General features: G+C 40.5%; 1 protein-coding gene across 2 annotated transcripts in view; it reads right to left on the bottom strand.

The window, feature by feature from the left end:
- Nucleotides 1-27,254, bottom strand: part of LOC121436398 (huntingtin-like) — a 144,467-nt gene that overhangs the window by 33,884 nt on the left and 83,329 nt on the right. For both annotated transcript variants that reach the window (XM_041636237.1, XM_041636238.1), the window contains exons 35-47: nucleotides 26,476-26,624; nucleotides 22,200-22,336; nucleotides 20,297-20,413; nucleotides 18,748-18,870; nucleotides 18,254-18,489; nucleotides 16,896-17,038; nucleotides 12,745-12,952; nucleotides 6,595-6,736; nucleotides 4,343-4,522; nucleotides 4,050-4,226; nucleotides 3,751-3,827; nucleotides 2,447-2,585; nucleotides 1,453-1,575 (exon numbers count right to left, since the gene is read on the bottom strand). In XM_041636237.1, coding sequence (XP_041492171.1) covers nucleotides 1,453-1,575; nucleotides 2,447-2,585; nucleotides 3,751-3,827; nucleotides 4,050-4,226; nucleotides 4,343-4,522; nucleotides 6,595-6,736; nucleotides 12,745-12,952; nucleotides 16,896-17,038; nucleotides 18,254-18,489; nucleotides 18,748-18,870; nucleotides 20,297-20,413; nucleotides 22,200-22,336; nucleotides 26,476-26,624 — 1,951 coding nt within the window. The remainder of the gene's footprint in view (nucleotides 1-1,452; nucleotides 1,576-2,446; nucleotides 2,586-3,750; nucleotides 3,828-4,049; nucleotides 4,227-4,342; nucleotides 4,523-6,594; nucleotides 6,737-12,744; nucleotides 12,953-16,895; nucleotides 17,039-18,253; nucleotides 18,490-18,747; nucleotides 18,871-20,296; nucleotides 20,414-22,199; nucleotides 22,337-26,475; nucleotides 26,625-27,254) is intronic.

The raw sequence follows: 27,254 nt of genomic DNA, 5'->3' as shown, positions 1-27,254 counted from the left end.
CTGGTGTGCCTATCAGGGATTTTCTTGTTTAGGTTAACTGAGGTGGGAAGACCCATTTTAATTGTGGGCAGGGATCTTGGACTAAATAAAAAGGAGAAAGCAAGTGGAGCACCAGTATTCATTTCTTTCTGTTTTCAGACTGTGGATGCCAAGTGACCAGACACCTCAAGCTCCTCCTACCATGCTTTCCCTGCCATGAGGACTGTACCCTTGAACTGTGAACCAAAACAAACCCTTCCTCCTGTAAACTGCTTTTTGTCAGGATGTTTGAACACAGCAATGAGATAATAATACAGGGGTGTGATGGTTTGCATAATTATGGCTCCCATAGACTCAAATGTTTGAACACTTGGCCCACAGGAAGTTGCAGTATTAGGAGTTATAGCCAGCCCCTTGTTAGAAGAAGTGCATTTTGAGGTCTCATATGCTCAAGCTACTCTCAGGGTGGCACACAATCTTCTGTGGCCTGTGGATCGAGATGCAGAACTCTCAGTTCCTTCTCCAGCACCATGGTTGTCTGCATGCTGCCATGCTTCTCGTCATGATGATAATGACTAAACCTCTGAAACTGTAAGCGATACCCAACTAAATGCTTTCTTTATAAAAATTGTCATGTTAATGGTGTCTCTTCACAGCACTAGAAATCCTAACTAAAACAAACGGGCTATTAACAATCAATTTCCAGACTACAGTGAACACATGTGGTCATGAAATGAATGATGATGGACTGATTATAGCTTATGGCCACTCATTTTCTTTAAACACATGAAAGATGAAGTTAAAACAACTTTCCTCTTTAGGAATACAATTTGGTTGAAATAGCATCCTATTCACTCCCCATGTACTGGTGTGCTATTCTGGATTATAGCTTTCATGTGACATTTTTTTATTAGAGCCTCCATGTGCTTTGCCTAATGTTGCCCTTGCTACACTCAAGTCCCCCACACACTGCCATATATTAATCACAGAAATTATGCTGGATAGTTTTATGTCAACTTGACACAAGCTAAAGTCATCTGAGAGGAGGGAACCTCAATTAAGAAAATGGTCTCTATAAGATTGGGTTGTAGGCAGGCCTATAGGGCATTTTTTAAATTAGTGATTGATGGGGAGAGTCCAGTCCATTGTGGGTAGTGTCATCCCTGGGCTGATAGTCTTGGGTTCTATAAGAAGCAGGCTGAGCAAGCTATGAGGAATAAGCCAGTCAACAGCACCCTTCATGGCCTCTGTATCAGCTCCTGCCTCCAGGATCCTGCCCTGTTCCTGTCCTGATTTCCTTCAATGATGGACCATGATGTGTAAGTATAAGCCAAATAAACCCTTTCTTCCCCGATTTGCTTTTTGGTCATGGTGCTTGCTTCATTGCAGCAATAGAAATCCTAACTAAGATACAAGTAATATAAAAAAGATAAGCAGAGCTGGTGATTCCCTGGCCTCCCATTGTTGCCCTACCGAGCTCATCATGAAGTCATTCATGTCTTCAGCAGGGATGCGATTCACCAACTCTGCACCTTCCAGCAGTGCAGAATCTGATTTGGTCCAACACTGGGATCTTACAAGCTGAAGGTACCAGTCCTGAGAAAAAGAAGCAAAAAAGAGGAACATGATTGGTTAGACACTTTGGCTGCTCCTCTGGGCTGTGCCTGCAGCACTGGGACCCTGGCTGCCTGTACAGACATCAGACACACCTTGGGCTTACAGCTCATCAATCTTCCCTCTGTTGTTCTGAGCCTGAATGCCCTCTTCTTTTCCACCCATGGAACTTCTAGCAGTCCGTGCAAACTCAGCAAAGTTCTGAGAGTTAGCAACCTTTCCTCTACCCACTCCTTGATACTGTACCATCTACACTCTACTGGAGTGTGCACAATACTGAATGGCTATGCTTCATCTTCCTCAGCAGCCAGATCAAGCCTGGGGCAAACGTATGCTTTCTTCTATGAGCTGCAGGTTTCTAAAATCACATCTCCTCCCCACCTAAGGTCCTAACAATCTCTAAATCTCAAGTATGAATGGTGAAGGTGACAACCTATTATACCCATTATATACTACCTAGTAGCAGGAGGTGTTAACACTTCATAGGAGGTAGAAGGTTCAGGGAGATGTACACAGGCAAAGTTTGATAGCATGTGCTTGACAATATTTGCAGTCATAGGCGCTGGGCCACAACTAACTTCTCCTGACTTGCCAACTAGCCACCTGACCTTGACCCCACACTCCTCCACAAAAGTTACACATCATCATCATCATCATCATCATCATTTTCTCATTAGGACCTCATGGCATCCATATTCCACTCTAATCTACAAGCAGAGTTGCTAATAAACCTGAGTTGAGTATCAGGGGCCCTGTGTAGACTGACATCTACTCTTACCCTCATTGTAGACAAAGGCTATTATTGTCTTCACATGGTTCCCGGCCAGCACACTTAGATATACAGGACACTTACTTTGTCTGGAATCACTGTTTCCAAAGAAGTGTGCCCATCCCCATCCAGTGGGTGGGAAGTAACTGGGGGCAAGGGGCTAAGTGAATCTTGCACGGTAGAGAGTCGGAACCTGTCCAGCAGGGAGTAGAGCCTTTGGTGTCTGAAACACAAATGAAACCACAGAACAGTTGATCCTTTAGTTTGAAATCTCAGTTTAAGAAAGATGGCTCCTAGAAACACGTAAAACCAATGAACAGAAGTAGCTTCTTAAAACAAGGTTAAACATACTTTGAACATTCTAAAGTCATGATGCACACTTAGAACCTAGTTAGTTTAAATTACCACAATTTATACCTTGTTGATATTTTCCAGAAATTTCATTTATGCTCATCATTCTATTAGGCAATGCACTACATAACAGCTAACAAAGCTATTCTATTCTTTCTTTTCTTGACAGTATTGAGGAATGAACACAGGGGCTTGGGCATGCTAGACAAGTGCTCTACCACTGAGCTATACATTTCTAGCCAGTGTTATTTGTAATATATGAGAAATAGATAAATTCTTCTAACACCCAAGTGTACAAATTATTTCCCCATAATGACACAGTTTATTCCATTATGAATGTCATTTCATAAAAGAATCATTTCATCTAGTCAAATGTATTATAATTATCATCTTTCTCATTTTGGTCTATGACTATGTCTATAGTCAAGCACAATAACAATTTGCTCTCTTACCATCCAAAGTCAATGTGATACTTCGTATGTCAAATGACATCATGTGGCTCTAAAGACTGAAAAATTATCTCGACTATACTCTGTCCCATTAAGAAACATCACCATAAAAACCCTCTAAAGACTAAATTAGGACAGAATCACCCTTTCTGATGTACATATGTGTGTGTTCCCTACCCCTATCTGCAATGGAAGCGATAAAAGATTTTCTTAATTTATCTTGTAACTCAAGGAACTATGCTCACACTACAGACGGAAATGTTTCTAATAAAGGCTTCTAAAAGACTTTCAAACAATTAAGCAAATGAGTAGTTATAAAGAGATGGCACTTAACAAGACATAAATGTAATGTGCATGTGCCAAGAGCCAGGTAGTGCTCTCAGGTTTAATCCTTCTAACCTAGCTACTAAGTTATGCATTTACTCTCATTCATCAAGGGTCCAGAAGTGGAGGCAACAAATACACTTCCCATCCCTTCAACAGCCATAAGGTTCAGGAGTCTCCCATGTCTCGCTATTTGTTCCTGAACATATCCAAGTCCTTATACCCTGGTAGCTCAAATGCCAGGATCCCATGCTGCAGCCTTACCTTTGTGCAAGCCCACTATTCTGGAGGTGCTCCTGGATTCTGTTCAGTTCTTCCACTGGCAACTGGGCCATGCTGCTCTACACATACAAGAACACATCAGGGATTTTGATACATATAATCTCACACCCACTTTAAAAGAATAAAATGGTATGCACAGTTTATCTATTAGTAAGAACAGACTAGAAGCACTTGGTTAGATACATGAATAACAAACATGGCATACATGCTCCTATCAGTGGCCCATAGACCAAATGTTTTGATTGACTTGCTAAGTTTTTATATAAACCACCATCTTGTACCTGTAAATTTGCTGCCAAAAGCATTTCTACGCGGCGACAGGCCAGAGTGTCGACCATGCGAGCCAGCGCACGGAAGGGAGTACCCAGGAGCCTGTCCACATACAACGTGAGCACAGCACCGGACTGGCTGAGATGGATGCCTTCCAAGCACTGAAGTGTTTTCTTCAGGGTGGTTGGCTAATGTTGAGAAGGAACAAGAAGTTATTTTTTCTCAGACTGGTAATTGGTACTGACAAAATTCTAGTGCTTCATTTTTAAGGCAGAGAAAGCACACTTGCAGGCTAAAGACTTACAGTTGAAAGATTTTCACAACGAGACTGAATTGCCTGGATGAAAAGGCCACTAGCCGCAGAATTACGATGAATGGCACTAATAAAGTCTTGTACTGGTGGCTCATGGGACAAGTTGATCAGATCTTGAATGTGATTTACAATGAGCCACGTTAAGTGTTCTGAGTCATGGAGATTCTGACACTAGGAAAGATATAATAAAAGATATATTTCAATCAGGCAAGAAGGCTAGAAAGAGTATGAAAAGAACAAATTCCAAATACAAACTTTTGTTCAGTGAAGACAGTGTCTAAGTACATGAGAGAAAGGAAGGAAACCTAGTTATAGAGCCTTGCACCTCTGATGTCGTGTGGCAGAGGCCACGAGAAGTCAAGCCCCAGTGGCAATGTCCAGCTCCCAGAGCCACTAGCAAATGGCTCAGCATCAGAATGAACAAACGAAGCACTGGCTTCTTGGGAGAGTCAAGGGACGGCTGCCCACAGGAGTAAGGTGAACAGTCTGGTGCAGTCACTTGCTAGTGGAGCTTGCATGCATGGGAACAAAGGAAGCCGCATATTGAAGTAAATGGGCTTGCCATCAAGCGCTGTAGGCCAGCCTCGCACGAGCTGTTCCATATCTACTCTTGTCTCCAGTGGTTAGTGGAGAAAAGAGGCACAAACTGCCACAGAGCTGATAGAATTGCTGAATCAAAAAATAGATCTCCCCAGAACACAGGAGAAGTTTCACTTGAAATTTTTTAAAAGAAAATAAATAATATCCACAGTTAAAAAACACACAGCCCTTCTACCTTAATTCATAATCCTAGACAAAAGCCAAAACCTGATCAATTTTAACATCTGGCTAACTTTCCATTTGGAACCGTTTGATAGTATTTACATACAAAATTTTTCTTTCTTATACTTTTGTGAAAAATACCATTATATCATATTATTTCTCAAAAGCAGAACAAAATGTAAAAAACTATTTCAATTTTGGGAATGGCAAGTAAAAGATGGATATTAAGCTGCATATCATGGCACACACCTACAATCCAATACTTGGGAGGTTGAGGTGGGAGGATTATGAACATATAGACTGCTCTGTACAGTGCACCCTGGCTTGAAAACAAAGCGAACATTACTCAAGTTCAGATACCATAAGACCACCTCTGCTCACAGCTGGCTCAAACATGTTTTTTCCCTCTGTTTCAGATTTTTGTTTTTGTTGTTGTTGTGTTTGTTTTGAGACAGGTTTCTTTGTGTAACAGCTCTATCTTGGGACTTGCTTTGTAGACCAGGCTAGCCTCAAACTCACAGAGATCCATCTGCCTTTGCCTCGTAAGTACTGGGATTAAAGGCGTGTGACACTACTGCCAGTCTGGTTCAGACTTTTAAAAACCATTCTGCTCTATGATAGCAATGTATATGTGATTCCAAGTTTGTTTAAAAAAATCATCAAATATAAATTAAAATGTAATTGTAACTTATTTTAAACAAATATGATTAAAGAAGACTTGTTTTCATAAATCAAATAGGTGATGCTATTTTTTGTTAAATATTTCACAAAAGTGATTGTTTTTAAAAAGTGGTACTCAAAAGAAAATCTATTCTGAAATCCAAATCCATTTAACACCTTCCTACAAAATAAACGGAAAAAAATTAGCCAAAAATCCCACAAAAGTCAGTGCATTTATCTTTGTTAAAATCATGTAGTGTTTGCTGGATAGGGTGGTACACATTTTTTTTTAAAGATTTATTTATTATGTACACATGTACGCCTATACATCAGAAGAGGGCACCAAATCCCATTATAGATGTTTGTGAGCCATCATGTTGTTGCTGGGAATTGAATTCAGGACCTCTGGAAGAGAGCAGCCAGCAGCCAATGTTCTTAACCTTCGAGCCATCTCTCCAGTCTGGTGGCACACATTTTTAATCCCAGCAGTCAGGAGGCAAAAGGAGGGATATCTCTGAGTATGAGACCACTGTGAGTTTCAAGGCAGCCTGGCTTACACCTTGAGACAAAACTGCCCAGCTATGTGCCAGGCACTAAGTTCCTGGTGACAAACTAGTGGAATGAAAGCCTTTGAAGATCAACTTAGAAATTTAAGAGTAGATGGGTCCAGGCTATTCTAATTAAACTCCAGAGAAAAATCAAACATTGTTACATCTCCTCAGTTTGATGTTATCTGTGGGGCAGTGAATAGTCTGGTTGCCCAGCAAATGCTGTGGTCCTCTCCTCCCTTAACAACCCTCACAGACATTTTTCACACTTACGACATAATCACAGAAGAGAATAAGGGCCCCTCTTCGCACTATTTCTCTATTGCACATTCCAAGCTGAGCTGCTGAGCCAGAATCCTCCTCTTCACCAGACATCTGGGGGTTAAGTGACTTCGTGCAGGACAAACTGTGCCTTCTACAAGGAGTGAGAGATGCAATGAGGACATGTCTGGGATAGCAGCAAACACACAAACACACACACACACACACACACACACACACACACACTACTGAATGGCTATGCTTCATCTTTCTTCTCAAACCCACAAGTTATTCCAAACATTACTACATCAGACTGGTGTTGTGTGTTTAAGCACCTCAGACTTCTGTTCCTAGAAAACAGTTAAAGGACACAAGAAGGTTTAGCAGGCAAATGATTACAGTGCTTGGCTGAAGAGCAAAAATCCACTACAAAGCTTCAATTCCAATTACCATGTCCATTCCAGAACTCAGACTGGTCATGTTTGATAATGAATCAGTTGTTGTTGTTTTAAATTCCACATGTTCTAAAACTATTGTCAGGTGCCATAGAGAAGTTCTCACTTCATACTTCCCTGCTCATTTTCAAATATATTACTAAGCAGGTCCCAGTTGTGGAACTACTGTTCAAGGTGCTTCTTCCCCACTAAATCAATTATTCCACTTGGTACTCCTTTCTCACTGCATCTTTCTTCTTTCTAAATAAAACCCTGGAGACTCTTGATTTTAGCCAAATATTTAAAACATAATGTCTGACACAATCCCACCACACCCTTCTGGTTTTTGCTCAGGGGCAGAGGTCACAGAAGGGCAAGCACATTTGAAATGTGTTGACCAATCCTGCAACTCCTCAGTACTAAGAGACAATTGATAAAATATTGTATAGGATAAAGTCTTGCTAAAGCTGCCAAATATTTCTGCTCCTCAACTAGTGAGTGGATGAGTAAACTAGTGCATCTACAGAGGAATACTATTCAGCAAGTGAAAGGAATACATCATAGATCACTACCACCACAAGAATAAACTTTACACATACGGTGCTGATGAATAACCAGATGCAGAGCTGTCTATGGAATTCTGCTCTGGGCACACAGTATGCATGGATCAGAACTTATCATAGATGGGGGAAGGGATGGCTAAAGAGACAAGAGGGAACTGCCTGGAACGATAGTACTGTTTGTATCTGACTACAGATGTACAAAAGGCATTTTAACAGATTTCCTATGTCAGTTAAGAAACTATTACACAGGGCTGGAGAGATGGCTCAGTGGTTAAGAGCATTGCCTGCTCTTCCAAAGGTCCTGAGTTCAATTCCTGGCAACCACATGGTGGCTCACAACCATCTGTAGGGAGGTCTGGCGCCCTCTTCTGGCCTTCAGGCATACAGACAGAATATTGTATACATAATAAATAAATAAATATTTAAAAAAAAAGAAACTATTACACAGAACACCTGCCCTTTTCTCAGTTGGAGCTTTGTAACTTATACTCACAGCTATGAGTAAAGAACTTCTGAAGGATAATATGGGGAATTTGCAATTAGGAAATTAGCAGGAGACATAGTTATGGTTTGAATAGAAAATGGCCCCGACAAGAATATAACAGCAAACATAAAAAAGAGACAGATATTAATCAAATCATTACACAAATAATGCTCAATTATGATTTTGCCACTGAGGAGTATAAGCTACCTAGGAGCAGATCTTGTGATCTCAGCAAATGAAGAAAAGCCAGGGGAGGCTCCTCTGAAGAATACTGCACTAAGGACCCAGAAGAGATGGCCTTCTCATTCTAATATATGGGGGTGGGGAATAATCTGTCATTTCAGAGCTGGACAGTGGCTTAGTGGTTAAGTGCACTGGCTGATCTTCCAGAAGACCTGGGTTCAATTCCCAGCACTCACATGGTAGCCCACAATTGTCTGTAACTCCAGTTCCTAGGGATTTGGTACCCTCACAAAGACATACATGCAGGGAAAACACAAATGCACACAAAATAAAAATAAAAGAAACTGTAATTTTAACTTTGAAAGACTGTCAATAACTACACTACAATAAAATCAATGTTTGTAGCCAAATCTCATATTCATCAACTCAAGACTGCTTCTTCTGTGCACTCAAATCTGTAGTCCTTTTGGATAACTGGGACCATTATCTCTATCATTAGAAACCCCCTCTTGAGCTGGCAAGATGACCCAGCAAGTAAAAGTACATACTGCACAAGCCTGACAACTTGAGTTTGATCCTTAGATTCCACAATGGAAGAAGAGAACTGACTCCTCATAGTCATCCTCTGACCTCCACATGTGGGCTAAGGCAAGCGTGTGCATACAAACACTCCCCACAAATAAAAATGAAAAGAAAATGTCTATGACCCCATTTCTTACAGCTCTAAGAACCCCCCAACCTCAGTGGAACTCTGAAACACAGCCTGCTACTACACAGAGAGGACCAAGAGGTGAGTGACCACCCACCAGGTGGGGCACCCCACTCTGTAGGCCTTCCATACTAGGACAAAACCCCGGGCCAGTCCCCGACCTGCCTCAACTTCTCTAGACAGCCAGCAGGTGAGCTTCCTATAGGCAGGCTGTTCCAACACGCCCACCCCATCTATGGGACCCTGCAAGCTACAAGTCCCACTCTATCCCCAAACCCTCCTATCCCCCTTACCCCACAACCTCAGTGGAACTCTGAAACACATCCTGCTACTACACAGAGAGAACCAAGAGTTGAGTGACCACCTACCCAGTGGGACATCCCACTTTCTAGGCCCTCCATAAGGGGGCAAAACCTCGGGCCCCACCCCCACTTGCCTCAGTTTTTCCAGCCAGTCAGGTGGCAAGCTTCCCGCAAGTAGGCTGCTCCAACACCCCCACCCCATCCATTCAGACCCATCAGACCCTGCAAGCTACAAGCTCTGCCCCCAAATCCTCCTATTCCCCTGCAACCTCAGAGGAACTCTGAAACACAGAGAGGACCAAGAGAGCAAACCAAGAGAGACTTCAGTGGCTCCCTGAGACATGGACAGGGACAGTACAGAGCAAAGAACAGTTCTCAAAGACACAGATAGCCACTGCAGGGATTGGACCAAGAGGTAAAGACACTGCCGGCACCAATTGAAGGAAGAGATGGGTAGGTGCCAATGCAAGAATTCATTCAACAACCTAAAAAACAATATGGTAACACCAGAACCCAGTGGTCATACAACTGGAAGACTTGATCATCCTAACCCAGAAGAAGCAGAAGAAACAATTTTAAATGTAACTTTATGAGGATGATGGAGACCTTTAAAGAGGAAAAGAAATGCAGGAAAACACAAAAAAAAAATTGGAAAAAAATCAATAATCTCTCAAAGAAACCCATGAAAATCTAGGAAAACAATCAAACAGGTGAAGCAAACAGTTTAATCTGTTCAAGATGTGAAGACTGAAATCGAGGCAATAAAGAAAACACAAACAAAGGGAATTCTGGATATGGAAAATCTTGGTGAACAGGAACTACAGAGGTAAACATAACCAATAGAATACAAGAGATGGAAGAGATGATCTCAGGTATTGAAGATATTATAGAGGAAATAGATTCATCGGCTAAAGAAAACATTAAATCCAATAAATTCTTAACACAAAACATCCAGGAAATCTGAGACACCATGAAAAGACCAAACCTAAGGGGTAGAAGTAGAAGAACTCCAGCTCAAAGGCACAGAAAATATATTCAACAAAATTATAGAAGAGAACTTTGCCAACCTACAGAAGGATATCCCTACAAGAAGCTTACAGAACACTAAATAGACTGGATTTAAAAAAGTCTCCTCACCATATAATAATCAAAACACAAAACATATAGAATAAAGAAAGAATATTAAAAGCTGCAAAAGAAAAAGGTCAAGTAACATATAAAGGCAGACATATCAGAATTACACCTGACTTCTCAAAGGAAACCATGAAAGCCAGAAGGTCCTGAACAGTGTGCTGCAGACACTAAGAGACCACAGATGCAAGCCCAGACTACTATACCCAGAAAAGCTTTCAATCGCCATCGATGGAGAAAATAAGATATTCCAAGACAAAACCAGTTTTTTTAAGTCTTTAAAGAAATTATTTGTGTGCATATGCATCACAGTGTGCCTGTGGATGTCAGAGGACAACATGTAAGAATCAATTCTCTTTCTAGCATGTAGGTCTTAGGGACTGAACTCAAGAAATCAGGCTTAGCAGTAAGTACCTTTGGTCAGAGCTGCCAGTTTTGTTTTTAAGACAAGGTTTTACTGTGTCACCCTGGCTGGCCTCAAACTTGCTATGACCAGTCTGTAGACCAGAATGGCCTTGCATTCACAGAGATTTAACTGCCTCTGCCTCCTGAAGGTTGAGATTAAAGATATAGGCCACCACACCCAGTTCTGAGCTTCAATTTGTAGCTACCATCCCCATCAAAGAACCTTCTCTTTGTAACAAATGGAGACAATCATAGGAAACCACAACTGGATACAATGCAGAGTGAGATGAATGGATTGTGGAGAGCCCAGTCCTGGTGGATACATCTACATTACAACTCCCATATCTGTGGCTCAGGGAACATTATGGAAGAGGAGGCAGAAAGATTGTAGGAGCCAGAATACCAAAAAGTCTGATGTGAAGCAGTCTAGGAGAGAAATATATGCATAAACAAGACCACAACAAAGGCAGTAACATGTATATAACGTAATAATTCTATTATGTAACATATATGTAATTGTTACATGCACATACATTATAACATGTATATGCATACAGTATATAATGTAGATGGGGAAATTTCATAGGATCTCATCCCAAGACAAAGAATTATAGGTAGCTAATAACTGCTGGGATGAGAACTAGCCTCTCCCATTTATATATTACTTGTGCATACACATATAAGCATACATAATACATACCACATATATTTATGTAACAAACATAATAAAAAAGAAGTTACTGATGTGAAAATGGGGGCATGGAGAAGGGGTTTGAGGGAGGGTAGTTAAAAGTGGGGAAGTGATGTGATTCTATTTCAACTTAAAAACATTCTTTTAAATTAAAAAAATGAACAGGAAAAATTGCAAAAGAAAGAAGAAAGGAACGAACACGGGTGATGCTGAGACACCCCTGTGCTCAGAGCAGTCTGTGGGGTAGCAGTATTAGCAGCAGAGGCTTGGAATATATGCAAACTCCTAGTCCCTCGCAGCTTCCTGCACTAAAATGTTTTAAACAGCTTCAAGGCTGTTCTACATGTACTTATGAGAAATAGAGAGCTAGGCTTAGTGTCCACTAGGTCTTACAATGCTTCATTAATGTGTCAGGCTTAAGAGATTCTCTAAGCAGTTCAAATACCTTGTGGGTGCCTCCCCAGGTGGTCCCATGTGGTGGCAGAAAGAAACATTTCTATGTTCTTTGGAGACACCATCATAAGGAGCACACAGCAAAGAGGCAATGATGCTCCCAACAGGATATGTAAAAGTTGGGAGCCCCTGGTCTCCCTTCATCAAGCAGAGGAGCTAACCTCACCTATATATTCTTCCTTAAGGAATTTCCCTCCACAAAGACTAATAAGCTGTCCAAAACTACACTAAGGAATGATTCATCAGGGCTCACAGCTTTTTATTTCCAAACATGTTCAGATATTTCAGTGAGTACCTGAACGCCAAGATTTAAGCCTAAAAACTCTTTGCAAAATAGAGGGCCACCCACAACCAGAAAGTTTATTTGAATAATAAAAATAAATTAATAAAATACTTCCAATCAGTTTCAAAATTTGCTAAATAATTCCTTCATTATCTAAGAATACCCAGAACACATTTAATCATAACAAAGTTAAGACATTGCAACATGTTTGGCTGTGGAACCAACGAAAGCTGTAGGACGTAGCAGGAGGGATAGAGCCTGACAAGCATAGCCCACATGATGGAACAGTGTCAAAGAATTTGTCAAAGAAAATCACAGTAAAAAAGCAGCTGTTGAGTTTGAATGCCTGTAGCCAGACCACATTTCCCTACAAAACAGTACCCAAGAAAGAAAGATTTATATGAAGCTAAAATTTTACAAAGCTTCACAAAGAATGGAAAATAAAAACGCCCTCATGGCAGCCAAGCCTCAGGCCAAACACTGGGCTGCTGCCTGGGCCTGGGCCTGGGAAACTGTGCACCTACTTGGGTGTTTGCTGCACCTCTGCCCACCATCGGTGGTCAGTGTGATTGATGAGCAGCAGGATCTGACACCAGAGCAGTACCAGGGCTGGGTGCGTGGGCACCATGGATCGAACCCGTGCATTGAGGTTCTCTAGAGTATAGAAGCTGCCTTCACAGCCATCACTGGTGAAGAGTCTAGTGGCAGCTGCTGTGATTCTCCGAAACATTCCTAGAACCAAACAAAAATAGGTAAAACAGATTATGGGGAATGCCTCTACTGTTCATCATGATCCAATACCAGGTCATATACTTTCCCACATTTATGTGAATACAGCACTTAGCACTTAGAGAATTGTGACTTTTATGTATGTACATGTGCTCATGTGTATACCTGGGTACATATGTGTTGAAGTCAGAGGTTCATGTAGGGTCAATATTGCTTCTCCACCTTATTTTTTATTTTTTGAGACAAGGTCTCTGGTTCACTGATTAGATAAGACTGCTGCCAGTGAGCCCTACAGATCTTGGTATCTCCAGCTGCCTGCTAGGACTGTAGAAATCATGCCTGGTTTTTTACAGAGGTGCTGAGAATCCAAACTCAGGTCTTCATACTTTGTACAATAAGCACTTCGCTCATAAGCCCTTTCCCAAGATCCAAACTCCAACTTTTCTAATCAGAAACAGACACTAAACTTATTAAGTCAGTTCACTTTTTGTCCCTCTGCTGATTGGCACTGCCTCATTCTCTAGGAGTACAAAACAGCTGCTATGGAATCCTCAACACAAGAAAAAAAGGAGAAGCTACAGCAACTATCTGGCAGTCTACCAGGTGACACAGCAGAGACATTTGCCATCCAAAGAAGGCAAGAGAAAGTTCTTCAGGTAGCAAATCCAATCAAAGGAAAATATTAAATGACCAACATACTAAACACAATCACTATTCATAAACAGGCATACTTTCTTAACTTTCAATTTGCTAGAGTGGTCAGTGAAGCATAAATCAAAAGATCTTTAAGGACCAGGGCAATGGCTCAGTGGGTTAAAATCCTTGCTGCACAAGTCCGATGATTGATTTCCAATTCCAGAACTCATGACAGATGTGTGGTGTACATCCAATTCCTACAGCAAGACGGGAGGCAGAGACCGAAGGATTGCTGAAAGGCTCTTGTTGGCAGTGTAATAGCAGAAACAAGAGCCTACCTCAAAACAAAGTGGAAAGAGAGAACAGACACCTGAGAAGTTGTCCTCTAAGTGCACACCTTGACATGGTTCATGACCTTTCTGTCTCTCTGTTTCATACAAACAAAACAAGTAAATAAATCTTTAGATAACAAACAATATGTTTAAAAAGAAAAAAAATAAAAGAAAAAAAATCAGTATTAGGAAATAAGATAGTTTGAAACTAGCATCCATTATCAAAATTAAATTCTGGCACATTAATGTTCTAAGGATGCCATCAAATAAAGGGTGCAGTCCATATAATGCCTCTTTCTCCATGGCTCACCTGGGCAGCCTAGCCTGTTTTTCTCCCTACCCTGTTTCCAACTCTATTTCTCTTGTCTATTCTTCATAGTCCAAAGGCTGGTTCTGCTGCACACTTCAAGAGTGTACCAGGAACCCTCAGAAACTGTTTACTGATAAACTGCTCATCTCTTTCTAGAGCAGTGTGTGTATTGGTGTACCACCCGCCCCACTGGCTGTGAAGTTCCACAAAGGCACAAAATACATCTGCTTGTCTAACACCAGGACACCAGAGCCCAGTATAGACAAGTCAGAATATGTCCTGTTGAATAAAGCCTAAGGTAAGTAACTACCTTTTACTCTAAGGTATGAACATAAAATGCACATACTTAAAATGCATATAGAAGGGGCTGGAGAGATGGCTCAGCAGTTAAGAGAACTGGCTTAGTTCAATTTCCAGCAATTGCATGGTGGTTCACAACCATCTATAGTGGGAGCTGATGCCCTTTTTGGACATAAAGGTATATATGTAGATAGAGCACTCATATGCATAAAATGAATAAATAAATCTTTTAAAAAATGCACACAGAAATCCAAACACAGAGAACACCTTCTTACTGGAGACACAACCTGCTTTTACTTTCTGTCATTTTTGGCTTGGGATTTAGTTACCTCCAGAATTCCAACCGATAAGCTATTTTCACTGGCAGCAAACCATTAGTTTCTTACCCGTTTCTCTTCTTTTCACAAAGCAACCCACACACTCCAGGGAAGGCCACCCCAGCTGGTCAAAGCAGCCAGGAGCTCATGGCTGCCTACAGAGGTCAGGATGGTCAATTAGCATACTTTGGAGGCTCAAACCACTGTGGTCATAGGCCAACCTTCTGTCATGTGAAATGAATCCACCAGAAAGCAAGGCCAAGATAGAAAACACAGCCAGGACATGGAAATATGGGATAAAATCACCATGTCACACTCCGCCCCTCCCTCACTTTAAACAAACAAGTGTTATTATTATTTTTTTTTAAAGTCAAGTCTTCATATAGGTCAGACAGACCTGCCTCAACTGAGGATGACCTTAAAATACCAATTCTCCTGCCTCCACCTCCGGGTTAATAGGATTAGAGGTAAGAACTGAGATTACAGGTGTGTGCTGCTTAGGTTAGGTAGGAATCAAAACAAGAGTTTTGTATGTGCTTGGTTTTCATACAGGTTTTTGTATGTAGCGTCAATGGACTGACATTCCCAGCATGAGTCTTTAGGTTTTGTTTGATTTTTACATTTATTTGTTATTGGTGAGGGGATGCACATGTACCACAGCATGTATGTGAAGGTCAGAGAATAACCTGAAGTAATTGATTCTCTACTACTGTGTGGTTCTCCAAAGTTCACATTTAGGCTGGGCAGCACACACCTTTAACCCAGCACTTGGGAGTCTATAGAACAAGTTCTAGGTCAGCTAGTAGAGACAGACAGACAGACAGATACAGACAGACAGACAGACAGGATGGATAGATAGATAGATAGATAGATAGATAGATACAGACAGAGATAGATAGACAGACAGACAGACAAAATCACACTCAGATTATCAGGGTTGGTTGCAAACACCTATATCTACTAAACAATCCTGCTGGCCTCCACTTCTTTTTTTATTGTGGTAAAGTACATAAAACATTAAGTTTACCACCTTGATAATTTTTAAATATACAGCTTTGGTATTAAATGCATTTATGTTATGCAACATCAGCACCATCCATTTACAATTCTTCTCATCTTATAAAACTGAAACTCTAAAGTCATTAAATCCCTTTCCTAAAGCCCTTGGCAACTACCATCCTAGTTTCTGATTATCTTATATAAATGAAACAGTGTGCCTTTTTGTGTCTGGCTTACATTGTTTAACACAATGTCTTCAAGGGTACCTGTGGTGGCTTTTTAATTTTATCTTATGTATATGAGTGTTTTGCTTGCATATATGTATGTGCACCTTGTGCGTGCCTGGTTCTGGTTGAGTCTAGAAAAGGGCATCAGATCTACTGGAATTGGAGTTACAGATGATTGTGAGCCTCTCTAATATACTGGGAAGCAAAGATGGGTCCTCTGCAAGAATAAAAAATATAGTCGGGTGGTGGTGTTACACAGCTTTAATCCCAGCACTTGGGAGGCAGAGACAGGTATATGTATATCTGTGAGTTTGAGGCCAGCCTAATCTACAGAGTAAGTTCCAGGACAGGTTACAAAGCTACAGAGAAACCCTGTCTCAAAAAACAAAAAACAACACCCCCCCCAATAGAAAATACGCTTAACTACTAAGTTATCTCAAATATCCTATGTTGTTTCTATGTCAGAATTATTTTACTTTTTCAGGCTGAAAAGATTCCATGCATAAACACATTCAACTCTATAATCTATGTATAATACCATATTTGGCTTTCAACCAGCCCACCAATGTCAAAGTTGCTTCTACATCTTAGCTATATAATGAATGCTGTTATGAAGACTCATATACAGCCATCTTCCAAGCACTCTGCTCCCATTCTTCCAGATATCTACCTATCAATGTAACTGCTGGACCATATGTACCAGGCTCACTCCTATCATCATGTTCTCACATGCACAAGGAGTATGGAGAACAACTACCCTGAGAACAGGGCACTGCTGGAGACAGGGAACACAAACCATTACCAAGTCTAATCGGATTCACTTACCAGATTTGAAGATGTGGATGAGACACATGAGCAGTGTGCCTAGCTCTTGACAGTAGAATGTATGCTGCTGTTCACTCATTTCCACTTTGAGCTGTTTTGTAACAATGTCTTCTAAAAGAATTCCAACTAACTGTAAAAGAAACCTTCCAAGAAAGGGAGTAAATGACAGCATATTAGGTCACTATCAGTGAGCTTATGCCAAGCACAAGTGTGAAATAAAGACCATCAGTTTGTATAAAGTAAAAAAAAATAAAAAAATAAAAAAAACCAACAAACCACAAGGACGGCACACAGAACAAAGTGAAAATTAACTGTTTCAGACCATCACTGTGAACGAAGGCTCTGCTTCCCTCTATATCACCTTCCTCAAATATGAAATGATAATCATATCACCTTCAAGGTCCATCAAACAAAATGACAAGTGATTATTTTTTTTAAAGCTTTATCAGCTGTAAGAGTGTTACATAAATACAAGCTGGTAATTTGAAGGAATTTAGTGTAACACCAGTTTTACCCACTCCTTCAACTCAGCAGAGAGAGGGTAATGGGCTGCCAGTCAACTCTGCAAATGATAAGACACCATGGATGTCTCCCCTTGAAAATATGGGAGGCCCTAAGGAACACATTCGCAGCACTGCTCTAATGTAGCAAGTACTCCAGGAGTAGGCGATACTTCTTCCTGCAAAGTGCTGGCAAGTGATCATACCACTGCCCAGGAGGAGTTCCTATACCATGTGGAAGGGAAGACACAAGATACCTGCAGGTACCTCCTAGATGCTGTTCACCTTGGCAATGAGGTTCTTAAAGCAGCACATGGTGAAATAAATACAAGGCAGATTTTTCAGTGGCTTACTCTACATTTTTAACTATTCTAAAGGCAATTCATCTTTTAACATGCTGCAGGTAGGGCAGGTCACCCCTGCTTAATCACAGACTTGTCAAGTCTGTCACAAAGACAGCTAGAATGAGACAGGACCTTAAGAAAGGTGTGACACAAGGCCATTGGTGAGGTGGGTGAGAATAAAAATTGGGTAAGGGGGCTGGAAAGATGGATTGGGATTCAAGAGACCCTCTGGCAGAGGACCCAGGTTCAGTTAGTTCCTAGAACCTACATGGCAGGTTTCAACTGTCTGAAACTCCAGGTCCAGGGGATTCAATGCCCTCTTCTGGCCTCCACGTGCACTCAGTAAACTTACACATAGGCAAAACACTCATATATATTTAATAAAAAGAAATAAACCTAAAACAAAAAGAAGACCCGAAGGAAGACCAGCAAATGTTGTTGGCCGCTGCTGCTGGGACACCATGGGATCAGCCAAAAGTCTCAGGTCAGTTTACACTTCAGAAAGAAAGTATACCTTGAGAATGTTTCTTCTGGCAAATTCTTTGTTTGTCTCCCTTCACTGCATTCTCCTAATGTTGAATTACCGTCTCCCTCTCTTAACCTGCTAATTACTGAACAGGAGATTAAATATGGAGAGAAGGAGAGTTCCTGAATACGAGAAAGAACAATATCTTCGGTTGACTGGGAAATGAGAACCCTCAGAATGGCTAGGATTCCAGATATCCACAGCTGCACGGTGCTTACAGAGGCCTAAAAAAAAAAAAAAAAAAAAAAAAAAGCAAAAACAATTAAACTTCCCCTTGTTGTTAATTTCAAGGAAGAAAATTACCCCAATTTACTACTTCACCAGAAAGTCCCTACAGCACAGGTTCCAGGTATGGTCCTACAGAAGCAGGGTCAGGCTCAGATGAAGAATTGGAAAAATGTAAATTCTTCCACTCACCAGCTGTGGCAGATCTGGGCCGGAACCCGCCCTCTAGTGCATCAGCAGTGTCTGGTGAGACTCACCATTGTGCTTGGAATGATGAACATACTCCGCAAAAGCATATCCACGGGACGTAGTGAGGAAGGAGCCAGAATCTCAAACAAGGTATTTAATACTCCAAGGGCTTCATGAGAATCAATGTGCATCTGTGGAATTAAGCATGTCTGTGGAACCCAACTGAAATGCCAGCTTCACACACATAATTCCTGCACCTTGAGGGCACACAATCACCACCATCCCTATCATGTCCTCGCAGCTAAAAGTTAAAAGCATTTTACTTTCAGAGGTAATCCTATTTTCAGAACAGTGTATCAGCTGCACTCTACTTTAGCAATAGCCCCAGTAAAGCTTCAAGACAGTCTCCATTCCAGCCCTCACATCCTTCCCTTTCCAGCTGGAATGCTATAATCTCAGGGACTATGCATTGCTCTCTGCTCTGTCTGAAACATTCTCTTGAAGATATCTGCTAGAATTGCTCTGTTCCTCCACGTTTACTCAAATGTCACCTGCAGTACAAGGCTTTTTTTGATTGAACAATGAATGCATCCTCCTATCCTGACACTATCACTTTTCCACAAATAACTACTATCCTGATATTTTATACGCTTTGATAATGTATTCCTTTGTTATCTACCTTATTATTCATTGTCTGCCTCAATAAAAGCTTGACTCTAAGGTGGGAGAACACTGCTTTTCAATATATTTTGTTCAGTCAAGTATTTTCTATCTATCCCTGAAATACTACCTAGCACATGAAGACAGTAACTACTGATACAGTATGCCTACAAGTGTTTATGAAATGAGGAGAACCATGGCCACTTTGTGCTTTCTAAAGAACCTATTTAAAAAGCAGTGCCTTGCCATAAAACAGGGGGTTTCATTCAAAGCATGGCCAAAGGTTAATTTGGGTTTTTCTGGTAGAACTGTCTATAGCCAGGCTCTGTCTGTTCTCTATCTTCTTTTGTAATGGTGCTATGGTAAAAGTCACGCAGACTCTTGTACTTTAAGGCACACATGGTCCAGGAGCCAGGGCTGTTTGTTTCCATAAGATATGGAATAGCCAGATGACTGCATTTTCTGAATTAACTAGTAATGTCATTTTATTATAGAAATTCTGAGCAAGTGATGAATAACTGCTAGGTTACTGTGTAAGTAAAAAGAAAAACAAACAAATGGAAAATCATAAAGCTAAAGATCAAATAAAATACATAACTGACTAGAATAAAGGAGTCAGGATAATAAAATAAAAAAGGACTCAGTTGAAACGACTCAGTTTGTAAGTTAGAACTGGGCCAACCAATTGCAGACCCTGCACCCTCAAGCTCTGTGAGGATGGAAAACCTCAATACCCTTTCTGACCTTAATTCCCCCACTTACAAAGTGAGAAGGTAATTTCAACCTCAAAGGAAAATGGGAATAAAAGAAGCTACTTGCCCCACAACCAGCAATCAGGACAATTTTCAGAGCAAGAACCTGTCAGGATATAATGATCATAACCCCAGCTTCATAAGCATCTCAGTCCACTCTGAAATAAATTACACATGATGGCAAACCAAGACCACGGTGACAAACCTGCTGCTTGGCTAACATGGGCAGGATGATGTCCGCAACCTGCCGAGATAGCCGTTTCCACTTGTCCTCATTCTCTTTGTGGCACTGCTGCAGAACGAGGATAAACATCTCCAGCACCTGCAAGAATGGGTAGGATCAGAGTACTTTCTGATCCAGGACCTCTACTTTGTCACATCCCACATTGGTCCCAGCTCAGCAGGGCAACTCTCTGGTTCAAAGATATATAATCCCCAATGAAGACTGAGAAAGTCACACAATCTATATCCTGTGATATGTGAATGTGAAGCAGACCAAAACAAACAAACAAACAAACCCCACATACACAAGGACAGATGCAGTAAGCTCCAAGGGCATGGATGAGCCAGAGCCATGCTGGGCTCAGGAAGACTCGTAGTAATCAGTATTATTTCTACGGCATTATAACATTTCATGAAGAAAGAGATCAAGGAAAAATCAGACTTACATTAATCTGCAGAACTCAAAGACAGCCTTGAATAAACACTCTATGGGATGGATATCTATGTACTTTAAATCCACCTCAGTGCTCTTTGCAAAATCAATCTATTTTCGATTAGCCCTCACAACAGTCATACAAAGCTGAGCATGAGTTTATTGGTAGTCATTTTGGTCATTCAAAATAGATGTATCTATGACCTAGAAAAAGTTTGTAACAGAGACACCTGGTCCACAGCCCATTTTGTAGAGAAAGTCTTATTGGAACACAGTCATGCCATCTGTACACAGACTGTCTGTATCTACTTTCCAGGTACTACAGACTGGGAAGGCCACAAAGCTTGCAATGCTGGTTAGTTTGTGGTTTACAGAAAAGAATCTGCTAATCCCTGAGTTATAAAATATGGCTGCTATAAAAGATGCACACCACCTCAGGGACAACATAAAGCCTAATCCTACTACTGCATGCCCAAAGCTGCCTCTCTTCAAGGTCCAAGTGCAGTGCTCATGCTACACAAGAACCTCGTTTCCCCTTTAGTTCATGGGCATTCAAGAATCTCCATGAGGCATACTGAGACCCTGACCTGTGTATGCACAAGTGGTATAATCTTCCCCAAGGCACTACCAGCCCTGCCATGCTTCCCAGGGTCATCTGCTTACTCTCAAATTACTTTTTGCCTCTTGTATTTTTTTATTGTAGTCATGTGACTTAACTAAGCATTAAACATTTAGTTAAATATTACAACGATTGATCAAAATGTAACAAAGAAAGTGCTGTTTAAACTTGTGGTTTTTCATTAAGATTCAGAGAAAGGCAGCTGAAAGGAACTAACAAAATAGAGAGGGACAGGCAAAAGTATAAGTTTAAAAGGACAAAAATTAAGAAAACTACATTTCCACACATGGATTGACTCATAGCATTTAAAATCCCTGTTCCAGCTTAGGGGAAACAAAACTAGAAATGAGTACAAATAAAAAAAAAAAGTGACTGTTTCAAGAAGTAAATACCTATTTATTTTATTTCAGATTTAAAATTTCTAGTATTTTTAAAAAGTCAGTGGTTTAGATCAACACTGCCAATTAACTGATGCTTGAACCATGTTTGAGAATAAACAGCCTCTGTTACATTTAGTACCTAGTGCATTTTCTTCTTTCACTGCCATTTACTTTTGTTTTTGTTTTTTGAGACGGGTTTTGCTGTGTAGCTTTGGTGCGTGTCCTGGCACTCACTTTGTAGACCAGGCTGACCTCGAACTCACAGAGATCTACCTGCCTCTGCCTGCCAAGGGCTGAGATTAAAGGCATGTGCCACCATCGGCTGGCTCACTACCATTTCTTCAAGTCCCAGAGAACCCAATGCTCCTGAGACTGTTCACCACACACAGAACCTCATGGAAACAGCATGCTTATCCATGTTGATGATGTGACTATCACTGTACCTTCCTCTTACCTGATGGTACTGGATGAGTCTTAAAAGCATCGACACCACCACCTCCTTCTGGGTTTCAAGCTCTTTCCCTGCATCAGCTTTGTTTGTTCCTCTTAACACAAACAGGTCATGGACAATGGGCTGCAGAGCAGGTATGGCTGTGGGCACAAAAGATTGAGCAAATAAGGCTACGTAGAAAAAAATGACACTTAGACAACTATCAAGACTTTCAAAGTACTTTTAAGAAATAAAGGAAACCTTAGTTGGTACTTGGCTTACAGAATGGACTGATTAGGATTGTTAAAAAGTGTATTTGAAATCATGATCATGCAATTGTAAGAGGTTCTTCCTCTCAACACTGACTAACAGCTTGTCAGTGAAGGCTTCTAATAACAACAAAAACCATAGATTTAATATCAAACGCAGTATCACTTCTGACAAAAAGTGACTGAAATCAAAGTCAATTTTAAAATAAGAAAGCATTCCAAATAACCAAAACAGTAGCCTCTCTACTTTATGCATAAACTACCTGATTTTACTTAAAAAGATGTTAAATATTGTGGTTACATTAGCACAATTAATTAAAAACACAGAGACAGAAATTGGAGTTCAATCTGAAGGCCAGAAAAGCAAAACAGTGCCAGGTGATGGTGGCACATGCCTTTAATCCCAGCAGTCAGGAGAGGAGGCAGGCAGATCTCTGTAAGTGTGAGGCCAGCCTGGTCTATAAGAGATAGGACAGGCTCCAAAGCTACAAAGAAACCCTTTCTCAAAAAGAACCAAACCAAACCAAGCCAAGATAAAACAAAACAAAGCAAAACAGCCAGCCACTGACTCTTACTTCTACCTCAGTCTGAAATAACGATCCTGTTTCAGAAATCTCAGAATGTGACTATGAGTGAGAGCTGTCTCCTCTCTATATTCCTCTCTAGTGCTGGGATTAAAGGTATACATCACCACTGCCCAGTTTCTATGGCAAACTAGTGTAGCTACTGTGATGAAAGGTATGTGTCACCACTGCCTGGTCTGTAAGGCTGACCAGTGAAGCTGTTTCACTCTCTGAACTTCAAGCAAACTTTATTTATTTAAATACAAATGAGATATCAATACAGTTACATAATACATTATAAGTCAAGATATTAGATTTATTATACAGTTAAAAACTGACTCATTAAATTAAGAATTTTTTTTTCAGGTCTTACTTATCTTTATCCAAAATAGGAGTCAAATGAAATTAATTGGTTTAAGAGTATCATATAGGAAAACAATGATAATAGAAATGGCTTTAATTGGTACACAGCACACCTACTGAAATGCATACATACATTCCTGAATTTTGGTAACACAAACACCCTGACCATCTGTGACATATGCACAAATACTTAGTGATATGAATATGCATGAATTGCATATATATGCAAACATACATTCTGTATACACACACATTCTGGTGGTCTATGGAAAGAATATACACATATCCAGACCCTCAGTGCCATGTAACATCCTTGCATTTACTTGCTTACTGAACTTCCTCCAGATGAACAAGCAACCTAGCATGAAGTAAAATGGCTGACTGCCACTAATTCTCAGTGCAATGACACTACAAGTCCAGGAAACCTTACATCCATGTATTTTAAAAAAAAAAAACCATTTTTTTTATGTGTATCGGTGTTTTACCTGAATGTATGTTTGTGTAGCACATGTTTTCAGTGCCTTGAGAAAGCCAGAACAAAGTGCCTGATCTCCTGGAACTGGGCTCACAGATGGTTGTGAACCACTATGTGGGTACTTGAAACTAATTCCAAGAGCAGCCAGTACTCTTAACTGCCGAGTCATCTCTCTAGTTCCTAATTTTTACTTTATTATTTGTTTTTCAACACATATATACAAGTGTCCTCAGAAGCCAGAAGAAGGTATCTGATCCCCTAGAATTGGACATTATAAGTCACCATATGGGTGCTTGGAACTGAACCCAAGTCCTTTGAAAGAGAGACTAGTACTGAGCCATCCCTCCCACTTCAGTCTGTGTATTTGACTGTAATCAACTAAACCATCTATCAGCATTTCACAGTCTGTGCTCGGATGGAGCATGAGAGGCAAAGTTTATGAAGACTGAGAGGGCCGATCAATGCCTCTGGTCAGTTTAGGCTCCCCTGTAGAGGTTAGGTGAAGTCTGCAAAGTTTGTAGAATGCATCTATACCAAAGCTCAGAAGCTTCTAGACCAGCAGTTCTCAACCTGTGGGTCTCAATCTCTTGGAGGGGGGTGTTTAATGGTCCTTTCATAGGAGTTGCTTATCAAATATTCTGCATATCAGATATTTACATTACAATTCATATCAATAGCAACATTACGGTTATGAAGTAGTAACTAAAATAATTTTATGGTTAGGGGTCACCACAACATGAAGAACTGTATTAAAGGGTCACTCAGAAGGTTAAGAGGCACTGCTCTAAACTCTTAACAAAGGAATAGGGAGAATCCAACAGGGAAAGGCTAGAAGACTGGAGTTAAAAGTTCTAAGGAAGGGCTGGAGAGATGGCTCAGTGGTTAAGAGCATTGCCTGCTCTTCCAAAGGTCCTGAGTTCAATTCCCAGCAACCACATGGTGGCTCACAACCATCTGTAATGGGGTCTGGTGCCCTCTTCTGGCCAGCAGGCATCATACACACAGACAGAATATTGTATACATAATAAATAAATAAATATTAAAAAAAAAAGTTCTAAGGAAGAATCACGACACATTCTTTTTGGTCATTGTTGCTGATGTACAAGTCAGGACCTAGCTGAACAGCCCAGGCTGGCCACAACTCACGGTCATCCTGCCTCCACCTCAGGAAGGCCATTAACAGAGGCATACACCATCATAGAGCTACAGAACATACTTAAAATACACACCACACCTACTTTATCAGCTAAAGGGGGAAAGCTAAGTGGCAAACCATTAGCTATGGTTCATACTTAAGCTTCAGCAAAATAATCAGGCAGCCATGGCATCAACTTGAAGTGCAGGGGTTTTAAAAAACAATGTGCAAAAAAAACTTTAGCTTCCCCATAGTTTTAAACTGATTAGCCTTTTACTTTCATGCAGCATGCTTACAAAATATAGTTTTAAGCCGGGCGGTGGTGGTGCACGCCTTTAATCCCAGCATTCGGGAGGCAGAGGCAGGCGGATCTCTGTGAGTTCGAGGCCAGCCTGGACTACAAGAGCTAGTTCCAGGACAGGAACCAAAAAAGCTATGGAGAAACCCTGTCTCAAAAAATTAAAAAAAAAATATATATATATAGTTGTATATAAAATTCAGTGTGGTTTATTAAACATTGAATAGCTTATCTTCTAAAATATAATGTAGCAAAACAGAAAACCCCAAGGTTTTGTTTTCCCCAAGGAAATGTCCAACTACAACACCAAAACCAGTAAAAAGAAATCAGAATTTATAGCTAGGTTTGGTGGCATATACCTTTAATTCCTTTACTTAGGAGGCAGAGGCAGGCAGATCTTTGCGAGTTCAAGGCCACCCTGATCTACAGAGTGAGTTCCAGGACAGCCAGGACTGTTACATAGAGAAACCCTGTCTCAAAAGAACAAAAAAAGAAAGGAAGGAAGGAAGGAAGGACAAATTCAAAATTTTGAGTTGTGAATGCAGGTCATTTGTAGAAAGTTGAGTAGCATGCACGAAGTCCTGGGTTCAATCCCTACACCTTACAAACCGGGAATAGTAATCATGCCTATAATCCCAGCACTCAGGAGGTAGAAGGAGAATCAGGAGTTCTAGGCCATCCTGGGTTTCATAGTGACTTCAAGTCAGCATGGGATACATGAGGACTTGTATCAAAAAAAAAAAAAAGTCAAAATTTGATTTGACAAGCTAGATTTAAAATTCTTCTAAGTCTAGAGGTGTGATCAAAATTAAAGTACTTTGCTCTTGTAAGGCCTCAGAATTGAGCCTATGCCCTCCCTCTGAAAAAGAACAAAACAAATACAAATGACAAAATTAAAATTTTGTTTCATAAACAGAGATATTTATCAGAATCTCTCTGTATTTTAATCATGTCACTATTTTTATATTTTCACTTTTTTATATATTTCACAATTTTTTAATCTCCCTCAAGTAGTTTACAAATTTTTGTGAATAAGTAATGTGCTTTTTTTCCCTTCTCAAACATCTCTAACCTATGTGCAGCATGCATGAGCCCCCATACATGTACACAGACAGCACATGCAGTGCAGAGCTGTGGTTCAGTTAAAAGTGGGTAGAGGTGAGACCAAGGACAACAAGCAAACATGTATCCCATTACCATGTGTAACAGCCTTCCTTCCACTGGCCATGATGCCATCACATAGCTGGATGATTTTAGGAATTCCAATGATCTGTTTTGAATGGTAGCGCTCATAAGACAGTAAAACCAGGAAGAAAAATATATTTGGAATAATTGCCTCTGATTCCCTAGAAACAAAAACACCCATTTAGACATTTCTTTTTAAAAACTAAGATAAGTGATATGCACACACAGCATAACATAGGTCAAGATTCAACCTCAGGAGAAAGTACTAGGGTAAAGCAGATTCTACAACCTCATTTAACCCCACCCACACCACTGGGTTTCCTGCCTCTGCTCACGGGGACAGTCTAATGGTTAGGAGAGTGAAGCTCCAGCAGGAGAGGCACCTTAAACATTGGATGCCAGCAAGATCGTCCTAGCACTTCATTTTTTTTTTCCCCTCTCTTAAAGAAATTCAGACACCAAGGGAAAATTTCCCTGATCAAAACAATAGAGTCAGGGTGTCATAATCAGAACAAGACCTGGGTCTCTAAATCTCGGGGACTCTCACAACACTCTCCAGTACTGTGCTTTACAAACTACTTATTAAGAACTGTAATTTTCAAAAATTACAAATCTGTTACATGTACTGCTAGATTATTAAAGCTTTAATGTCTAGCAAGGAAAACTGCAGTCAATATAACTAAAGTTTATAATCACTTTCTTTACTAAATCATGGCCTAAAATTGTTCCCTCTAAAGTTAGGGAACAGGGTTCCACTATGTAAGAAGACACCACTTAGTGACCTGTCACAA

Source organism: Microtus oregoni, unplaced genomic scaffold (assembly GCF_018167655.1).
Source record: "Microtus oregoni isolate MIOR12 unplaced genomic scaffold, Mior012 000049F_ref0000343, whole genome shotgun sequence".
Classification (NCBI taxonomy): Eukaryota; Metazoa; Chordata; class Mammalia; order Rodentia; family Cricetidae; genus Microtus; species Microtus oregoni.
The sequence above is the reverse complement of the archived record's forward strand: the minus strand, read 5'-3'. Positions and strand labels throughout refer to the sequence as shown.